Consider the following 21,319-nt stretch of genomic DNA (forward strand, 5'->3'; position numbering starts at 1 on the left):
CACAGCACTTCAAGTCAGGAAGTGAAAGAGGCTTTTCCACTTCAAGCTGCAGGGGAATTCTAGATGGGTAGAATGCAAATATCAATTAAAATTTTGCTGTGATCACTGATTTCATTGTGGTTGGGTGAGTTACTTTTTCCACTAGCAACTCTTCCATCACCTCTTTAACAGTGTCAGGGTTGCACTTTCAGTTGCTCAGTGTGACGAATTTGCCTGAAAACAATCCTTAGATTGCTGGGGGCAGCTCTAAATATAGTCCATCCTGTCCTTTCATTGCCAGTAACTATAGATCTTTGCAGAACGCACAGTGCCACTTGTCTGACTGCTTCCCTATCTGTCATGCTCTTAGTTTAAAATGTGAATGTGTTTTCAAAAAGGGAGCCATGAAATGGCTTGAACTCTCTGGAGACAGACGCTCACTTTATCCAGAGTCCATACAGCATTGGCTACTGGCAGGGAGCACTTCCTTCCTGCCTACTTCCCCAAAACATGCAAGCCCACTAATGGGCCTTAGGTGTGAGCTGGCAGGACAGGCCCAGGACAAGAGGATATAGTTCAATCTCCCATGGCCTCTCTGCTGAAAGTGGCAACAAGGATGTAAAGTGAAGGCCCAGATCTTCAAAGATATTGGGAGTTAGGTGCTTTAAATACTTCTGAGGATCTGGTCTGAGATGTTTTCAGTGGGAATACCTGACTGTTATTAGGAGTTGGACTAAGACAACCATTTCTTTCACGCAAACCACCAGCTAGCCTTTGGAAGTTGCCTTCTAACCTGGTTCCACACTAAAACTAATTATGTAGAAGTAAAATGCTCCATATTTTGTATTACTAATTGTCTGTGTGACGGGTTGGATCACAGAAACCCCCTTGGGAGCTGCCACCCGATGTGCCAAGACTACCCCTGCTTCTGTTTTCCCTGCCAGCTCAGGACTCCAGCACACTGTCTTGCTGAGTCAGACACTCCTGTCCGGCTCCAACACAGACGCAGGGTTTGAATCACTTGTCCCGAAGCTGCAAGTTTACCTAAAAACAGCTCACAGGAGTGTGCTTGTCTTTAGCACTCAGATGCCCAACTCCCAATGGGGTCTAAACCCAGATAAATCCGTTTTACCCTGCATAAAGCTTATGCAGGGCAAACTCATAAATTGTTCGCCCTCTATAACACTGATAGAGAGAGATGCACAGCTGTTTGCTCCCCCAGGTATTAATACATACTCTGAGTAAATTACTAAATAAAAAGTGATTTTATTAAATACAGACAGTAGGATTTAAGTGGTTCAAAGTAGTAACAGACAGAACAAAGTAAGTCACAAGCAAAATAAAATGCGCAAATCTATGCCTAATCAAACTAAATACAGATAATCTCACCCTCAGAGATGCTTCAGTAAGTTTTTCTCAGACTGGACACCTTCCAGGCCTGGGCACAATTCTTTCCCCTGGTACAGCTCTTGTTCCAGCTTAGGTGTTAGCTAGGGGTTTCTCCATGATGGCTCCTCTCTCTCTCTGTTCTCTTCCACCCCTTTATATATCTTTTGCATAAGGCGGGAACTCTTTGTCCCTCTGGGTTTTCACCCCCCCTCACCGGAAAAGCACCAGGTTAAAGATGGATTCCAGTTCAGGTGACATGATCACATGTCACTGCAAGACTTCATTACTCACTTGCCAGCACACACACATACAGGAAGACTCACAGGTAAACAGTCATCTGCAGACAATGGTCCTTGTTAATGGGAGTCATCAAGATTCCAAACCATCATTAATGGCCCACACTTTACATAATTACAATAGGCCCTCAAAGTTATGTTTTATATTTCTAGTTTTAGATACAAGAGTGGTACATTTCTACAAATCAGATGATCATACTCAGTAGATTATGCACTTTGTAATGATACCTTACAAGAGACCTTTTGCACGGAGCATATCCCAGTTGCATTATATTCACTTATATTTTTATAAAACCATATAGACTGCACAACATCACAGTCTGAACCTTAGACTCCTGGGTGTGTGTGTGTGTTTTTCTTTGATTCTTATTCGTGCCATTGGCAGTTTTAATTTTTGCAAGAGTAAACACAGCCTTTCAAAACTGTTGTCATCTCAACGGTTGGGTCTTCTCAGCAGATCTCTTGGTCCCAGTCCAATGCCTTTTGTAACAGACATTTATTTGAATTCCTTTCTGTTGCTACACCCTGACTCATCTCAGGCTATGCCACAGCAATGATCAGGAAGGAACAAAGGGAGGAGGACTAGGAAATGACCCCTCTGGAGATTCTAATGGCAGAAGATGACGGAGTGTTCATTTTGTAATGAAGACTGGCCACATTGGCTGCTTTACAAACCTCAAGGAAAAATTATGTCCTGCTGCCCCAAAGTGTATATGCTTCTGCTTTATCTAGTCTGACACACAAGAAGTATTGCATCTAATACTTAGAAATTGCTAATTGTATCCAGCAAGAGTGGAGAATTGGCTTCATTCATGTCCTGTACTGGCTGCAAAGGGCAACTTGACCTGCTGAGTTCAGATGTAAAGGTAACCTCATTGGGATCATAATCCTCATCCGTTTCCCTCTGTACCTGGCTACACCTATCTTAGTACTGTTGCTGGCAGCCAGTTATCCATCACCCAAGATGCACCCAGTTAAGAAGCCAGCACGAGGTGTTTATGCGTAAATGGTCAATGGTACATGACTACACATAAACGCTTAAGGGAGTATAGTGTTCTGAAGCTTAACAAATTTGGCTGATTAAATAAATTGTTAAATACTTTCCCCTTAAATTATAAATTGTGTTGTCCCTGTTTAACAAGTCTATTACATTAGGGAATAATCATGTTGGGCTTTTTAATTTGTTTATTGCTGTATGGGAAATTGCTTGTAGCTAATTCTAATTACTCTTCTGATCCCACATTCTGCAATTTATGTCCAAGCCTTGCAAAGCTTATTTGAACACTCCTTTCATTGTCGTCTTTGCAGGACTGTCTTCTGGAATGCCTTGTCAGGCATTCTCTTCCTGACCTGGTTTTCAAGGGCTGGCAATTTTTTGTAACAGAGACATGGGCCTTATTTAAAAGTCCTCTTGCCATAAGGTATGAATTAATCCCTGTCAGAACTTTCCAAGTCTTGATCTTAAAAAGCTTGGTGTAGGGTCTTAAAGTATTAAGCGTCCGTAGCACAGCTGAAAGCAGGGAGGGGAGCTGGTGTTTAAAAGTCTCACATTTGAGGGGAGAGAGTCTCACATCTCTCCATTCACAACTCCTTGCATAAGTACCTATCTACAAACTAGGGACTACTAGCAAGAGTTCCCCAGCTGATTTCCATTGTCTTGGTGGCACAGATCGAGGAAAGCCACAGGTGACTGATGGTCAAGGAGAGTTAGTGCTGGAAATGGATCCTGAGCAGTTAGTACAGTGTGGTTTCTTTGCTATTTCTAGTATTTCCTTACTCCATGCTAGACTTGGGAGTCCCTCAAACTATGAGTACCTGCTAAGTGGAAAGCACTGCTTTGCTGATTCATAGATTTCCTAGCTTCATAGATTCCAAGGCCAGAAGGGACCTCTGTGATCATCCAGCCTGACCTCTAGAACACAGCCCATAGAACTTCCCCAAGAGAATTCCTTTTGAATGAAAGAATTCCTTTTGATCCGTGGCAGCACTGAAGATGCTACTGTTAAACGTTCATCTGACTTTTTTTTTCACTGGAACCTTTTTTTTGTTCACCTCAACTAGATTTTTTTTTTTCTCACTGTTTTTCAGTACAAGTGTGTTTAGCAGGAGGAAACTGTGGTTACTCCACTTCCTGCTCATATTATTGTTGAAGAGTGAAAACGAACAGTTATGCCTTGCTCCTCCACATGATCCAACAGCAAGTTGAAAGCCTGTAAGATTACAATAACTAGCTGCACCGCAGGTGAAACGGGACTTTTTTGGAGCTGCAAAAGTAGCTCCACAACACGGTTTGCTTCTGCTCTTCCTAGCTGGGTTCATAAATGGAGAACGAGGTAGGTGTAGGTTTTGTACTGACTCTTAACATAAATGGCCTTCAGAATTCAGTAGTTCTCGGTTCTGCATTGTAGGTCGCTGTCTTACTTCCGTTTCTCTAAGGCTTTCAGAAAGCAAAATCCAGACGCTCTCCGCCGGCAATGAATGTTGTAGAATTCTGAACTTAAAAGAGAGGGAGATCAGTTCACTGCACTGGGATGCCCAGCTTAGTTGGGAACAAGCCTGTTTCTTGCATGTCCTCAAACCTGTCTGTAGCCTGATGAACTTGTGAAGATGGAACGAAAAAAAATGTCTGGGGTGTTCGATGTAGTTTGGGTCAAATGGCGATACATGTCACATAGGAGCTCTAATATTGTCAAAGCCACCAGAGCCCTGCATGGAGCGGGGGGACATGGGGACGGGGGAATCCATGTTAGTCTGAGAGATCGTTTTGGGTGCCATATTGAAACTGACTTGCGGATTTTTATGTCTCTTCCCTTAAATGTACTTTCAACTGTTATTTCTAAAGATGCAGGTGTAGTTAGATCTCTCTAGAGTAATCTTGGGGATTTTTTTTCCTCATTGCACCAGAAGTAAGCTATGGAGGCCAGCTACTCTATTTCTGGTGTCTTATGTAATTTAATAGAATGGAAGTGCTAAATGCTGCAGTCCATACTCAGGCAAAACTACGGATTTCAGGGCTTTAAACCGTTCAGACTCAGAAAGCGTAGCTGGTTCCTTCTGATGGGCTCTGCTCTACTTCTTGCTGGAGAGGTTGCTGTTCCTCTCTTCGAGTTGAGTCAGTAGAAAAGAGGGGGTGGGTAATGGTTCTTTTTTAAAAGTCATGACTGGCTTGATCACATTGTAACTCCATATTCTTTATGAAATAGGTCATATCCCTATCATAAGCATAAGATGTACTTTATGCAAGATGGCTCGTGTAAGATCTCATTGGAAAGGTTATGATTTACTGAATGTGATTATCCAATTTGTACGCCTGTATCATTTCTGTATCTGGAGTTAGGAATAGTGACTATGTCTCTGTATTTCAAATGTGTTACTTTGGGTGTCACCCCGAACTAGCCCGTCAGATACAACAATGGAAAAGCCAGACAGGGCTAATGGCCCATTAGCAAAGACAATGGCTGTGAAAGAGCTCAGCCTTCCTGTGGACGCTCCAGACAGCTACACGGATCTGAGTCACCTGGTACTGGACCCACCCCTTGGAGTGCTAGTGTTCTGCCACTGAGAGATGAGGGATTCCCGCCATACACGAGAGCTATATAAGGCAGGGAGTGACATCATCGTGGTTCTCCTTTGCCTCCCCACCCAAAGAGACACTGAAAAACACCCAGAAGTAAGAACTGAACTGAGGGGGAGAGGGTTGAACCCAGGCTGGGAGGTGTGTCCAGGCTGTGAGTGGAATTACTTTGAAGTCTCAGGCTGCAGGCCAGTGCAGTTGCCTTTCAAGACTTTCAGTAATCTACCTGTGACAATAGTTAGGGTGAGCAATTACATTTTGTAACCTGTTTCTTTAGTGAATCAAATTTAGTCTGCTTAGTAATCTGCTTTGTTCTGTTTGCTACCTTAACCACCTAAAATCTGCCTTTTATAGTTGTTAAAGTTATTTCTTGTTTATAATATAACCCAGTTTGTGCAATTCATACTTGGTGGGGCGGGGGGGGGGGGGGGGGAGGGGGGGGGAGGCTGTGCATACCTTCCTCCACATTGAGGGAGGAGGCAGATTTCATAATATACTTTTGGGTCTGCCAGCAAGTCCCCAGAGCTGATCTCTGTGTCTGTGTCATTCTGCAGTTGAGTGTGGCCCTGACTGTGTGTGTGCTGGAGGAGGCTTAATAGCCTGGCTCAGCCAGAGGTAAAAAGGGTGCCCAGGCTGGCAGAACAGGTGGGCTCAGTGGTATCTCAGCACATCAGGTGGCACCTTAACAGGTCCAACCCATCACACACATTCACCCCCATGTTTGCTACTGTTGGGAAGAAAGAACAGGCTTGTGTGAATCCATTGAAGCAGACAAATGATCTTGTATTTGTAACCTTTGTCCCCATTCCTCCTATCCCCTCCCTTTATATTTACCTTTCCATGGCATGCCCATGGAGAATATAAGCTCTTCAGGTCAGGGACTATATCCTATCTTATGTCTGGATAGTGCCTAGCACAATTTGGAGGCTGGGAAATGTTATTAAACATGGACTTTCTAGAACTGATCTGGGGGATGTTCTTTTAAATGATTTTGGATCTGTGTGTGGTTGTTTTAGGAAAGAGACTAACTTGTTTTAGTAGACATCAGTCTAAAATGAAAAAAGGAATATAATGAAGTCTACAGACACTAACTTGCAGCACTGTTTGGTAATCTTAACCACAGACTGTGCACACCAGGAAAACATGACAGACTGACTATATACAGTAAACATGACAAATTACTGCAAGGGTCAAAGAAATAAGAGACAAGATCTGCGCATACAACCCTAATGACCATGGTTCCTGAGAAAAGAGGCTGAAGCGGACACGGCTTGTGTTAGACAAGTGGAGGAATGAACTAGCTAATGTTACTGTAGCAAGATGTAAAGCGCTGTATAATATTTTGCTCTATCTCAGGTGCTGGAAGTGCTTTACCACACTCATGGGAGGTAGCTAAACATCGTTATTTGAGCTAATAATTTCTTCACCCACTTAGGGGTGCATAGTGCTTGACAGAAAAACAAGGAAAAATCCCAAGCCCTCCCCCTGTTGGTTCTTCCCATTTTAAAGGTGGAGAATCGGAAATTAGTTGACCTGCCCTAGGGCTCCCAGAAAGGCCAAGCACTCAGGGGTCTGCTATTGGGGAAACAAAGCTTCAAGGCTGACTATCCTACAACAAAACTGAAACCTCAGCTTGCTGAGCCAGCTGGAACTCATCTGACCTGCACTTTGAGCCAGAGTGGAAAGCGTGTGCTGTTTCCGAGGCTTGGTCTACACTACAGAGTTAGGTTGACATAAGACGGCTTATGTTGAGCTAACTACGTCAGTGTCTACGCTACAGGCTTGCTCCCGGGGATGTAAGTGCCGTACTATGCTGACATAAGCCCGACGCCTCTCGTGGAGGTGGAGTTATTAGGTCGGTGGAGTTAAGGTGACGCGGTGTCTTTGTAGACACTGTTCCTTACTTTGGCTGTTTGGCTCTCATTCTTGTCAAGACAAGAAAGCCAGCTCATGGCTCCCAGCCGGGCAGCTGCCCGGTCTCCCCTCCAAGCCAGGCTGCCACCTGGACTTCCCACTTGGAGCCCTGCTGCCCCCCGGGGTCCTGGCTCCCTACCGGGAGCATGGCAGCCAAACTCCAGGTGTGGCTCTCCCTGCCGGAGGCAAGAAGCCCTGGGCAGCTGTCCCCCCCACTCCTATTGGGGAGCTGCACGGAGCTGAGAGCCATGTCTGACAGCCGCCCCCCCCCCCACTTTCCCCCTCTTCAGTGGGTGGAAGCGCTCTTGGTGAGGACACATCACTGACAGAAGGAGGGTAGTGTGGACATCAGCCAGTGCAGTAATTACTGTGGTGACTGTAAGTTGACCTAACGTAGGTTGATTTAAGAGTATAGTGTAGACATGCCCTGAATTGCAGACCTAACCAAATAACTTCTTTCTGGGGGCTGGTCTACACTAGGAACTTACCTTAGCATAGTTACGTCTCTCAGGGATTTGAAAAATCCACATTCCTGAGAACGTAGCTTTGCCAACCCAACCCCTGGTGTAGACGGTGCTGGGTCCACAGAAGAATTCTTCCGTTGACCTTGCTACGGCCTCTCAAGGAAGTGGATTGCCTACGCCAATGGAAGAACCCCTCCCATTGGCGTAGGTAGCGTCTACACTGAAGTGCCATAGCAGAGCAACTGCAGCGGTGTTAGTTTTGTGTATGTCTACCTGGCCGTGTTGTAGTAAGGCAAGCTTACTCAGAGCTTCTGTGTGTCTCTTGCTCTCTGGCTTTGGCAGGGATGTATACTTGGGTCTCTGTAGTGCATTTGTTTGTGGTTTGGTGGTGCAGTTACATGAACTTTGTCACAAAAATGGTGGTGGCAATCCTCCCACTGGAACTGTGTGTGCACGCAGTGCGTTGCTGTCTGGCCTGTTGCGGTGTCGGTATTGAAAACTCAGCTGTTGGGCTGTATGTTCAGTGAGACTTTCAAAAGCGCCTCAGTGACCTAGGAGCCCAAGTCCCGTTTTCAAACATGAATTCAAGGTTCTATCTGATGACTCCTTAAAGTGGAGCTGTATTTACTTTGAAGATGCTGCTGCTTCCCTTCCTTTTTTGCTAGATTAAAGCTTTTGTCGGTATTAACTGAGATTACTAAAGTTGACACGTGTATGTGTGTATTTTGCTGCTGAGAAGATTACAATATGGGTGAAATTACAGAACATGGGGGTGAGACTGTCTGTTCCTAGCAGTATATTAACTATATTCACGTCCTGATGTGTGTGAGATTTTTTTTTTTTTCTTTCCTAAAGCAGGAACTTTCACAGTCTTTGTGCGGTTTATTTTTTGACTGGGTTCCTTCTCAAACTATTCATCTGAATTGTTGGCTGGCACATTCATATTTTAATAATGGCAACTCAACAGAGAACACAAAAAGGAATAAAACTAAATTTGATCATAAAAGCGTGTTGCTAGCAGATGGCAGCAAGTTAAAGTGCCATCAGAGTCTGCAAAGCCAGTTTGTAAAATAGCACTTCCTTACCTTGCATATCTTCTCCCCGCATCTCTGAGGCGGAGCTGTTTACTTTATTGACACAAACAACTCGTTAGCCCTGCAGTGCATGTACAGCCTTGGAAGAACAAGCTGGATTCTGTTCTGCCTTGCATATCTTCAGGATAATTTAGCTAAGCTCTGATCACAGAGCCTCTATTCTCGTTAGTGACTTCAAAAAGCAGAAAGAACTCAGCTAGGTTTTTTTCCTTCCAGACCCTAGACTGAACTTGCAGAACGGCCTTTTGATTTTTCAGACCTCCAATTTCATCAGGAAACTACTGAGAGTAGATAAATATTGAACCTCGTAATGTTAATTCTCTGATCTCATTAGGACTAATTCCTTACTGTCGATGTTAGGTTGAATCATAAAGTTGCATACTTCCTCCTAAAAATTTGAAGGCACACCTTTTTTTCTGTTGGACAATTACTTCTATAATAATTGTAATGTGTACATATTTAGATACTGGAAAGGGAAATGCAGTAGTAATTGATCACTTTGAAGAAAGGTGGTCAGTCATGATAAAAAACTGCTTACTGATATCCAGCACTGTAGATTTATATTGTACTTTACAAATGAAGGGCAAGACGAAAAAAAAATTTAAAAGCTAGGATGGGAAGGACGTGGGACAACAATATAAGGTGTGGAGATTGAGCAGTGTAAAGTAGGAAGGATTCCTGGAAGAAATGGGTTAGGAGGAAAGTATGTTCCAAGTCTATCTATGATTTGCTTCAAAATGCATTAATGAAACAGTTTGGCTGTGAAAGCCAGACACTAATGAGGTTCTGGTTGTGTTAGAGAACACAATCCTTCTTCCGCTGTTCCATAAATGTTCTATACCATTATATGTTACCATTTATAAAATAGAAGTTTTATATTTGTCATATTGAATGTTGGTATGAATGATTGACTCTGAGGTTGCCATCTGTCATTGGAAAGATAATTTCTCCCAGATTTGGCTCTTTGACAAGGGTGACTGATTTGGTGAATGAGGGGGAATGCAGTGGACATCTATACCTGGACTTCAGGAAGGCTTTTGACATAGTCCCACATGACATTCTGATAAATACGCTGGAGAAATGCAGCCTTGACAGAACTGCCATTAAATGGATACATAATTGGTTAAACAACCACAAACAAAGAGTAACTGTTAATGGAATGTTATCGGATTGGAGGGAGGTTTCAAATGGGGTTCCACGGGGATCTGTTCTGGGTCCGGTGTTTAACATCTTTATTAATGACCTGAATGTAGGTATAGAGAGTGTACTGATCAAGTTTGCAGATGACATAAAGCTGGGGCGAGGGGGGCAGGGGGTTTGCCAGTACTTTGGAGGCTAGAACTAAAATTCAGAGGGGGATCACGGTGCAATGAAGTTTCAGAACCCCTGGACTAGATGACCTGTGCGGTCCCTTCTAACCCTGTGGTTCTATGATTGGCAATAAAGTCTTAGATTTGGTCCAGAGCTTTAAAGCCACACTTTCATTTGGTCTGTCTTATATTCATTCTGCCAGTGGTTACGTCCTGGGCAGTTCAGTAAACATTTATCCTGATCCATTTTTTTGACTGTTGTGGAGTTGATAGGTATCCCCGCACAGAACTGTGGTGGTCAGTAAGGTGTGTGGGAGAGAGAAAGAGGTGCCTCTTGGATGGAAACTTGGGAAACTGCACACTTGGGAGCCGCTTTTTGCAAAAGTGGAACACTCGCCTTGACATGGACCAGGCCACTTGAGACGTGTTCACAGTTTGGTGGTGGAATTATCATGGGCTTCATGTGAAGTCAGTGGAGTAACTATAGCTTTATGTGTAAGTAACGGAGGGCCGGGGCAAGCAAGTTATTTACACAGAATAATCCCATGCGGCCCATCAGGCGAATAATGAGCCCTTTCAGGAGAGAGACAGTGGCACCAGGAGCTGGGATGCTCATACTCGCTGCTCGGCACACTGAACCAGAGCTCACACAGTCCACTGTTGTACTGCTCCTGAATTCCAACTCCCTTTCATTGCCCGGTAGTTGATTCGCCTCAAACTCTCTGCCTTGCTTTTAACAAGACTCGTCATGTGTGCATTAATTCTACATCATGCCGAACACAGCCCTAACTCGCCACTCTTTCTGTTTCTGCCAGCAGCCTGGAATAGTGTCCCCTTTCAAACGCGTCTTCCTGAAAGGTGAAAAGGGTCGGGATAAAAAGGCCCAGGAAAAGGTTACGGAAAGACGACCTCTTCATACAGTACTGCTGTCCTTGCCTGATCGAGTTGAACCAGACATATTGCTGAATGACTACATTGAAAAGGAAGTCAAGGTAACTCTTTTGGGCTGGAGGGGGAGCCGTCTCTTTCATTCACCTTTCAGCCGCCGCCTCCTGTCGAATTCGTGGCCACGTTCAGTAAATGACTTGGTCAATTACGTTGCTGCAATGCACAACCTGGGCGTTAAACTGCGTTTGAAATCCTCCGTGAATTCACTCGCACAACTCTCCACTCTTTTCTCTGTGCAGCTCTTCAAGGGGGAAAGCTGCTGACCTGGAGCTGCCCACGTGTCCGTAAATTGCCATGTTCGACGTCTGTCTCCGTGTGGGTGGTAGCTCCTCAGCGATGGGTGCAGGGGACACGAAAGAGTACAGCAGCCTCGCTCCAGTGGCTCCCCCTTCATTTTAGGGTCAAGTTCAAAATTTCAAATCCCTAGGGGGCTTCCTCTGGCTGACCTAATGGACTGTGTGTGCGCGTCCCTTTACGTGATCTCCGCACTCGTAATACTGGACTCTTCTCTGCAGCTCCTGCCATCTGGAACAGCCCTCTTGTGTATTTCCCCCTCATCAACTGTCTGCTCTGACAGTTCAGCTGAAAACGATCTATTCCCGGTCACTAGTTAATTCTGTAACTATATTTAACTTCTGTAAAGCCTTTGGGATACAGCCTGTATGAAAGATGCGAAAGGGAATATTGTATAATCTGACCATACAGAAATCTAGTTGGAAGGCAGTTGATGCTTGCTGGAGAATGACCGCTGTCAGTAATGTTTTGCTAGATCCGTGGTTTTCAAACGGGGGTACATGAGCTCTCATTGGGAGGTATGCGAGAAAAATCCTATAATGGCAGACAACATATTTGATTTAGTAAGACTTGGCAGTCTAATCATGGGGTCATACTATACCTATCTCTAGTAGGGGTATGTGGCAGACTACATTATTCGGGAAGGGGTATGGAGCCTAAAAAGTTTGAAAACCTCTGTGCTAGATTACGCTCCACTAGACTTAGATGCTCACCCTTTGACCAGCTGAAAGGGGCAGAATTTCAACTCCTAGAAGCCAGTCGTATAAATCGTGACCACCTTGAGTAGCTTCATCAATTGTCTTCTATCGTGAGTGGGTTTCAGGTGACTACTAAAGATGGCATTGAGACAACAACCAGGCAATATTTCTCTCCAGACCGGGCTCAAGAAGTTATTTCCAACTAATGTATTTTTCTTCTTTCAATTTATCCCAATTTCTGTGAGTACAGATGTAAGGATTTCAATGTGTCGGTTTATATATCACATGGTAATGGACCTTTTTTTTTTTTTTTTTTTCTTTCCCTTTTTTTTTGCCAACTAACATCCATCCCAGGGTACCTGAATCCCTCCAGTCGTACTGAAATATTGCATTTAATAGACAATGCAAAGGTGGGTACCAGTCCCTTCCAGTGCTGTATCCCAAGCCCTTGCTGAATGAACTATACCAGCTCTACAGTCGCTACTATTCATAGTCAATATTTGCACGTAGGACCATAGATATGGATGCTTCTGGGCAGCGAGGTTAAAGTCTCGATCCTTGTTCTGAGAAGTCTTGCAGCCCAAGAACTAGGATGCGATGTGATGCAGGGGTAGATGACTGAAGTCACAAGAGTAGAAGAGAAGCTTAAGCAAAGAGGGTTATTGTGGGATTGTTTGAAATGTGTATCATGTTGGTTCCTATTCTCAAATGATCGTAGTCCTTGTATTTTAATAGTGAAGGTGATTTATACGTGACCAATTATCAGATGCCCAGAAAATGAACTGCAGATGGGTGGTGTGTGGGTGTTCCCTTCCTCCCTGGGGAGATGTACTGCCATTTTGATCGCCTGGGGGTAATGAAACAGGAAATGATTCCACCTTTTTTTACGAAAGCTTTTTCGTTTGTAGAGGGCACATCAGCTCCCAGGGCAGCTGACCCAGGAACATGATGCTGTGATTAGTCTGTCTGCCTACAACGTCAAGCTGGTGTGGCGGGATGGAGAGGATATCATACTCAGGGTCCCCATCCATGACATCGCCTCTGTGTCATACATCCGCGATGACTCCTCACACCTGGTAGTGCTGAAAACAGGTAGGTTGTGGCCAGAACAGGGATTGCAATGCAGGTTGCATCTGTTCTCTGATTTTGGAGTCTAAGGGCACGTCTTCACTACCCACCGGATAGGCGAGTAGCAATCGATCTATTGGGGATCGACTTATCGCCTCTAGTGAAGATGCGATAAAATCGATCCCCGATGGCTCTGCCGTCGACTCTGGAAATCCACCGCGGCAAGAGGCGGAAGTGGAGTCGACAGCGGCGCGGCAGCAGTCGACTCGCCGCCGTCCTCACAGCCAGGTTAAGTCGACCTAAAATACGCAACTTCAGCTACGCTATTCACGTAGCTGAAGTTGCGTATCTTAGGTCGACCCCCCCTCCCCTCCGGTAGTGTAGACCTAGCCTAAGGGCCTGAGTCTCATTTACACTAAGGCCTTTCTACATCACTCTGGTGGCGTAAAGGGACCTTAAAGTGGACATATGTCATGCTTACGCCCAATTTAAGGCTCTTAGCTCTCAGATCGGCTTAGTGAAGTGGGAACAGCCATTAATTTTCCCAGTGCATGTGAACAAGATATTTCATCAGTTTAGAAGTACCAGTAAGTTTTTGGATAGAACTGGTGCTTGTTTGTGGTTTTCTTTAACATAGGAACATACAGCTGGAAGGGATTTCCTGCTGTCACAGCCAACCCTGTCATATAATCCCATTCATAAACTAGTTCGGTTGTGTCCCTCCCCCCTCACTCCTCCTATTAGAAGGCTGTTTTGAAAGATTTCCGTTTCTAATCACTACTACAGCAGTGTGTCCGAACTCACTGCAGGTGTCACTGCCTAGAAGTGCTCACCTGGCTGATGTGGAAAATGTGCTCTCTATAGTGCACTTCAGTTCGAATCGACATACCCACATCTCATTGAGCATTAAGGAGAAATGCGCGCGTTGCGTGTTCATTCTGAATCCGCATGCGAGACTGCTGTAAAAGTCAGGAACTGCTCAGGAATCGCTCCATCAGGTCTGGTTACTACATTTAAACGCATCTTTTGGTGTAATTGGAGCTGATACTTTTCTTCCTGGTGAAGCTAATGGCAGCGATTTGTTTGACAGAGATGAACAATATAGAGAATAAACTAATATCTCAATAATGAAGCTGTAACTCTACTGGTGGGTTCTTGCAGCTGCCTAAACCGCAACAGTGAAGCTAGTGATACATGAAGTTGTCAGAACCCTTCACTGAATAAGAGCCTCATAAGTCGAACATTTTCTGTTTTATACAATGCATGGATCTGAGGCCTGGATCCGTGCTCTACACTAGCTACCGCTGCTCCACAAGAGGGAGCTCTCTTCTTCTTGCCATTGACTATTGCCTTCCTTCTCCGGCAGCTTTGCAGTCCCCATAGCCTGACTGAGTTGACTCCAGGTTTAATTCACTCAACCTTCCTTGCACTCTTCCAGGACACTTTAGTGTAAGCGCATGCTATAGAGGGGCTTAGGAAGATGTGGAATTAGTCCTTCGTTCTCGCAGTATAATGGGCCAGTTAAGCTCAGCTGCAGCTGACATGAAAAATAATCAAAGCAGTTTAGCCCATCGACCGTACTTGGCTGATCCTAATTGAAATTTCTTACGAAATACAGGAATGGGGACTACAGTGGCAAAACTTGATCAGGTTACACTTTTTAACCGTCAAAAACTGATTTGCTCTGAATGGATTGAATTGCCAAACTGACAAGTTGGTTGCCAAACTCTAGAATGAGAGTGGGGAGCTGATCTGTGTCGCCATCTCAAACCTATTCCGAAAGATGGAGGAAATACTGGCGAATCACAGGCCACACATGGGAGGGGATAGTGCATTTGAAAAACAAACTCATTCTGTCCCAAACAATGGGAATCCGATCAGGATGGCAGCTGGCCACTTGCAATGCCTAGGTCTGCATCAGTGAGTTAATCACTTCCATATACCCTCCTCTCCTTTCCTCTCACTATTCATTAATAGCGTCTGTCTCTCAGCTCAGGACCCTGGGATTTCCCCAAGCCAGAGTCTTTGTGCAGAGAGCTCCAAAGCACTTACTTCAGGCTCGCTGTCCGAGAGTGGTGTGGTACCTGTCGAAGCTTGTTGTTTGGTGGTCCTGGCTACAGAGAACAAAGTAAGACTTAATTACCTTGTAGCTCCAGATGGTCTTAATTTTGTGTCCTGATCTTGTAACTTCAGTCAAGATCCCATGGAACAATAGCTCTTTGGTTTGCATTGATGCTGCTACCTGTGAAATCGAGTGGCAGGAAGGCTGCATGGGATTATTCTGTGTAAATAAATAGCTTGCTCCGGCCCTCCGTTACTTACACGCAAAGCTAGAGTTACTCCACTGACTTCAGAGGAGTTGCTCCAGGCTATGCAGTATAACATGAGATCAGAATCCATCCCGATGCGAACTATAAGGTGCTCCTGTAGTAACTTGAGATGGGTAAGCTTGGCAGGCAAGAATAGTATACAACATATTTATTCAATGAATTATTAAGGCTTCATCAGTGTGTTAGGCACTGTACAAATAAGGAAATATGGTCCCCATCTCAAGCTTCACAATCTAATTCAAATGCGCTAGAGAACAGCTTTTCCTTGCAGACGCTGTCTGCTGCCCAGCTCCCACTTCTGCAGTCAGGAATCTGGGAAAGCAGCCGCTTGGCTACTGCCCCCTTACACAGTGCTTCTGAGCTTGCTGCTAAGGGGCGTAATGATACGCCGGGAGGTGGTTCTCTCGTAATCTCCTCCTGCCCAGGAAAAAGAGAGGGTGAGCAACAGCCACCACATAAATCCACTCCCTAAAGGGCAGAGGCTTTGCCCTCCTTTGTCTTAAACTCTGTTATTTGTACAGCTCCCAAAGGGGTGCTAGGGCCGTGCAGAGGGGCACAGGTTGCTGCCCTCGAATGTTTACAGTCTAAGGTAACGTATGACAGATGTGGCGAGGTAGCTGCAAACCCAGTGGGCTGAGGGGGAGAGTAGAACAAGGTTATAGAAATAAGACCATGAAGTACTTAGTCAGGGGTACTTGAATATTCAGATTTTGTTTTCAATATACCCCACATTCCTATCATCAAATGGCCTCAGGTTAGATCTGTGAAACAAAGATGATGATGAGTGTATCTGGGTTGCATGAAATCTGTCTGTCTTTATGAATTGGAGACCACCCTGGGGTATAAAATAACAGAATTGGGCTGTGCTCACATTCCGGGGTTTCTTCTTTACCAAGCCTTTTTACTAGCACAGGTACTGAAATCCCCTGAACAGGCTCCTCGGGTCTGCAGTGTCCTGAGGAGTCAGTCCGGTGGCTGCGGTAGGAGGCACCCCCAGTTCTGGAACCATGGGGTTCTCTCTATTTAATGGTGATGTCGTGCCCTTATAAATATCGGTAGTCTTGCATCTGAGTGTGCCCTGTGGTGCAGCTCCTTTGGGGGATGAATAGAAGCACGTGCTGTCTCTTTTGAAGGCATCTTGCACCATAACCTCCCTGACTGACCCCTCTTTCTCTCCCTCCCCCAGGTAACTGCAGAGGAACTCTGCTCACTTCTCAGCCAAGTCTTCCAGATCGTTTACACTGAGTCCACAATAGACTTCTTAGATAGAGCAATATTTGATGGGGCCTCCACACCAACGCGCCATATGTCCCTACACAGTGGTATGTCAAGTGCCGTTTCCTTTCACTCTTAGGAAGAATCCTCCCCTTACGACCCAGGCTTGCTCTGCCTCCGGCTCTCCTACGAACCACAGCACTTGGTGTAGCAATACCCTTTGCTTCCCTTCCCTGTTCACGCTCCTGGTTCTATGACGGAGAAACTGGATCCAAACAGAGGCCCAGGTCTTAATAACCGTAGGCCTTCCTGGGGCCCTGTCTTACTACTAAATGTATTGTGAACTGCGAGTGGGTGATGCATCTCAAATGCCACCAGCTTCGTGACAGCTGCGGCCCTGATCTAGCCTTTGTGTGGAGTTGAATGGCCCAAAGAACTGTCTCCTCCCTGATCATCATCATTTGGAGCTGTCCCTTTCCCATAGCTACGGGGCAAGCAAGGCCATAGGAGATTGGAACATGGTAGCTGTCCCGCACTTGTCCATAGACGTTCTGTATTTTGTTTCCTTTTTAATCAGTGGAGGCAGTTTATTAAAGTGGTGCTTTGCAATTCAGCATTATCCTGCTCTTGGTCTCCAGATACTGTTTAAGCGACAGAAGACTCCACCCCCGACCCCTGTCCTGTACGTCTTATTTTTCATACTCTAGCCCTGGACACTCAGATTGGAACTACGCGTGTCCATGACCAGCAGGTTAGGAAATAGACAGCATTTGTGACTATAAATCGCTTGACTGGAATATCTTCCTTGCAGATGACTCTTCAACAAAAGTGGACATTAAAGAATCTTACGAAACAGAAGCAAGCACTTTGTAAGTTGATCGTACGCATTCTGGAAGGGGGTGGTTTGGCTTAGATGGATGATAATTTATACAGCCCTGACATTGGGTTTACAGTCTAAAAGGGGGAACTTTTACAATACACACGCTGAATGTCTTTTGATAATTACAGCTGGAATACTCGACAGTGATATTGCTGTCTATACAGCCCTCTGTCCCTGCCTGCTCAAATTCCCTTGCTTTGTAGCTACATTTAGTACAGTATTCCAGAGAAGTCCATAGAACAGGGGTGGGCAAACTTTTTGGCCTGAGGGCCACATCGTGGTTCCGAAAGTGTATGGAGGGCTGGTGTAGTGTATTAAATTGCTCCCTGTAGGAATGTGCTACTTACAGTGTACTACTTACGGCTGCCAGTCCTGATGCTCTGAGTGGCATGGTAAGGGGGCGGGGAGCGGGGGGGTTGGATAAGGGGCAGGGGTCCCGGGGGGCAGTCAGGGGACAGGGAACAGGGGCAGTTGGATAGGGGTTGGGGTCCCGGGGGGCCTGTCAGGGGTCAGGGGTCTGGATAGGGGATGGGGCAGTCAGGGGCCAGGGAGCAAGGGGGTTGGATGGGGGTGGGGTCCCGGGGGTGGTGGTCACAGGACAAGGAGAAGGGGGGGTTGGAAGGGTCGAGGGTTCTGAGGGGGGCAGTCAGGGGGCGGGAAGTGGAAGGGGGCGGGTAGGGGCCAGGGGCCAGGCTGTTTGGGGAGGCACAGCCTTCCCTAGCCAGGTGTAGTGTATTCACTTGCTCCCCGTAGGAATGTGCTACTTACGGTGTACTATTTATGGCTGCCTCTCCTGGTGCTCTGTAAGTAGCACATTCCTACAGGGAGAAATTTAATACACTGCACCCTGGCGACTCTCACAGCCATGCTGCCTGGCAGGAGCTCACAGCCCCGCTGCCTAGAGCACTGGCAGCACAGTGAGCTGAGGCTGCCGGGGAGGGGCCGGGGGCTAGCCTCCCCAGTCGGGAGCTCAAGGGCTGGGCAGGACGGTCCCGCAGGCCATAGTTTGCCCACCTCTGCCATAGAATATGCTTCCCTCCCATGTAGCGGTTGAGTACAAGAGTTACGAGACAACTCTTCCCTCTGAGCTGGCTAAATTTGGTGGGGTCCTAACACCTTATCCAACTCCCCAGGATCCTTCCGATACAGGAAGACGGCCTCAGCTAAAATGAGTTTAGCAGAGACACACTGGAAGGGTGTCCTGGGGTGACAGTAATGGAGCTCTCAAGGTGGCTCACAGATCCATTGCATTTCAGCTCCTTTCCGGAATCTTTGGATACAGGCGGCAACTCGCCCTCTTCCTTCTCAACGCCTCAGTCGCCCCACGTTAAGACGGTCAGTGAAAGCGAGCTGAGCACCACGGCCACGGAGCTGCTCCAGGACTACATGATGACGGTAGGAATGTCTGCAGCAGAGGCCAGGCGCTGTCTGTTCGTAGCAGAGTGGCCGTGCGTGCAAGGTGACATGATCGCTTTACGTAGTGTCAGCCAAGCCAGCATTCTTGGGAATGCAGTTGTGCCCTGAGCATGGAGTCAGAACCCCACGGCAAGTTCTGACAGCGGGTCAGAAACACAGCACCAGTCCTATAAACAACCTTGGTTTGTTTTCTTCTCTCGTATAACATTGCTTCATGGTCACTTAGGAATTGTAGGGATTCAGGTCAGATGCCATCAAGCTAATTTCCACTTGGAGCCTAAATAGGGTTTGAACAGAAGCTGGCTCTGGAGGTAAATGATTTGAGCACAACTTCCCAGGGCTGCTCCCTCCCTCCTTCTAGCAAAGGCTCTCGTGAATGAGAACAGCCTTAGATAAAAGCTGCCTGATTCCTGTGATGCACAATGCTTAAGTGGTGATGCTGCCAGAATGGGTAGGACGGTAGAGCATGCTATTAAATTGACATTTGGAGCACAATTGTAGGAGCAATCGCTGAAGTTGGTCACTGAATTAATAGGGTTAGAAATAACCTAAGAAGGATTCAAACAAAGCGTATTAATCGGTTGCCTCCTTTCTGAGTCCCTTTGTGAGCAGTGGGTATTTCACCTACAAACAAGGTACCGTTTGCAAAATAGGAATTGCTGTTGCTGTTAGTACCTGTACACGTCAGGTGATTGACGCTCGGCGTGTAGCTCCTGGCTGCGGTTGCCTATGGTATTGCTCTCGAGCTGATTCCTCTGGAGTGCATCTGGGTATCGCCACGGCCTGCAGCTGCCCCGTCCTTTCTGGGGGATGCACTGAGCAGTACTGAGTGGAGCCTGTAGGAGAACTCTGCTGTCAGCCAGAGGACTTTGGTGTTTGTTTGGGAAGGTGGGTGCACGAGGGCGGTTTCTGCTGGGTTTTGGTGAAGCCAGAGGGATATTGGTGGCTTTGCAAAGACAGATGGGCAAAGTCTCAAGACCCCACCCTGCTACTTGGGCCTCAACTCCTGTTTCTTAAAAACCCACTTATAGTCAGCCTAGACACTCATTAGCTTGAGCTCCCTAAGATGGAGCAGCATTTCTAGGTTAATCCGTGCCACTAGAGGGTGGATTTCTTACAATATTGTCTCCCTTCGCCAACGACGACATGGGCTGAGTCGTTAATGTGATTAAACAGTCAGTTTGTTAGGGGAGTGTCAGTCCCTGCTTTGTCCACCACTAAGTGACCCTTACTTGCTGTTTTTAACAGAGCCCATTCAATGTTGTTCCTCACTAGCCATGGTTTCTCCACTATTAGAAATAAGGTCAAATCGTGCCTTGTGCTTCTTCTCCTTAGCTAAGAACCAAACTCTCTTCCCAAGAGATCCAGCAGTTTGCAATGCTCCTGCACGAATATCGCAATGGGGCTTCAATCCACGAATTCTGCATCAACCTGAGACAGCTCTATGGGGACAGTAGGAAATTCCTGTTACTAGGTAAGTTTCAGCTAAGCTGGACTAACATCAAGATAACAGACCTGGGAGGGAGAGGAAAGCTGGCCTGTGGGGGATCAGAGTAGCAGCCGTGTTAGTCTGTATCCGCAAAAAGAACAGGAGTCCTTGTGGCACCTTAGAGACTAACAAATTTATTTGAGCATAATCTTTCGTGGGCTACAGCCCACTTCTTCGGATGCATGTGGGGGATCAGACTCTCTCATCCTGAGCCTCTTGGGGCAAGTTGCTTCTGGTGTTGCTGTCAAGCCCAAGGGAATCGTGCTCAGACCTTCTGAGAAGTATAGTTTGATCTGATGCAGGATCCTAGGGGGGCGGATTCTGGAAGATACAACCTTCCTTCTCCCAAGACTCGGGTTTGATATGCCAAACTATACAGTAAAGCTGCAAATGCTTTGTGGTTCTTGCTCACTTTGGTTTAGTAATGTTCACTGACCTCAGTAGTCTTCAAAGTCCAATGTGAACTTGTCTTTCTCTTGCTTTTCCCATTGATCAGAAGTGCAATGGGAGAAGTCTGTAGGCAGCTGGCGATGATCCTATGCTGCACACGCTGGCCCCCCAGCAGTTCTCTGAAAAAGTGGTGATCAAGCTTAGTTCCTCCTGCTCCAAAGTATAGGTCTCGACCATGTGAACTATGGGTGGGATGTTTTGCTGGTAGTAGTACAGGGCCTATGACACACATTTGAACAGGTCTGATGCGATTCTGTCGAGGGCAGTAGGGCCACATGCAGATCAGCCTGTCCCTATTAAAACGATGCCTTGGGAATGGATCCAGAGCAATGTTTCTGTGAAATGTTTTTAAAATTCCATTGGAAAGGTGGTTTACGTTCAGACCTCCCCTTGCATTGTCTTCAACCGAAACACTGCACCATCCTTCACTAGAAAGTGAACGGACTACTTAATTCATTAGCCACGCTAAAAGAAATGCAAAAATAAATAACGAATAGCAAACCGCATTGTC

At 46.1% G+C, this 21,319-nt stretch overlaps 1 protein-coding gene across 1 annotated transcript in view; it reads left to right on the plus strand.

Annotated features, from left to right (window-relative positions):
* The window catches only part of CCM2 (CCM2 scaffold protein), a 71,702-nt gene that overhangs the window by 35,579 nt on the left and 14,804 nt on the right, over positions 1–21,319 (plus strand). The window contains exons 2-9 of the mRNA XM_024193807.3: positions 10,839–11,012; positions 12,287–12,370; positions 12,869–13,052; positions 15,020–15,156; positions 16,545–16,680; positions 17,385–17,442; positions 18,710–18,848; positions 20,205–20,343. Of these exons, the coding sequence (XP_024049575.2) occupies positions 10,839–11,012; positions 12,287–12,370; positions 12,869–13,052; positions 15,020–15,156; positions 16,545–16,680; positions 17,385–17,442; positions 18,710–18,848; positions 20,205–20,343 (1,051 nt within the window). The remainder of the gene's footprint in view (positions 1–10,838; positions 11,013–12,286; positions 12,371–12,868; positions 13,053–15,019; positions 15,157–16,544; positions 16,681–17,384; positions 17,443–18,709; positions 18,849–20,204; positions 20,344–21,319) is intronic.

Source organism: Terrapene carolina, unplaced genomic scaffold (assembly GCF_002925995.2).
Source record: "Terrapene carolina triunguis isolate 2854851 unplaced genomic scaffold, T_m_triunguis-2.0 Scaffold111, whole genome shotgun sequence".
Lineage (NCBI taxonomy): Eukaryota > Metazoa > Chordata > Testudines > Emydidae > Terrapene > Terrapene triunguis.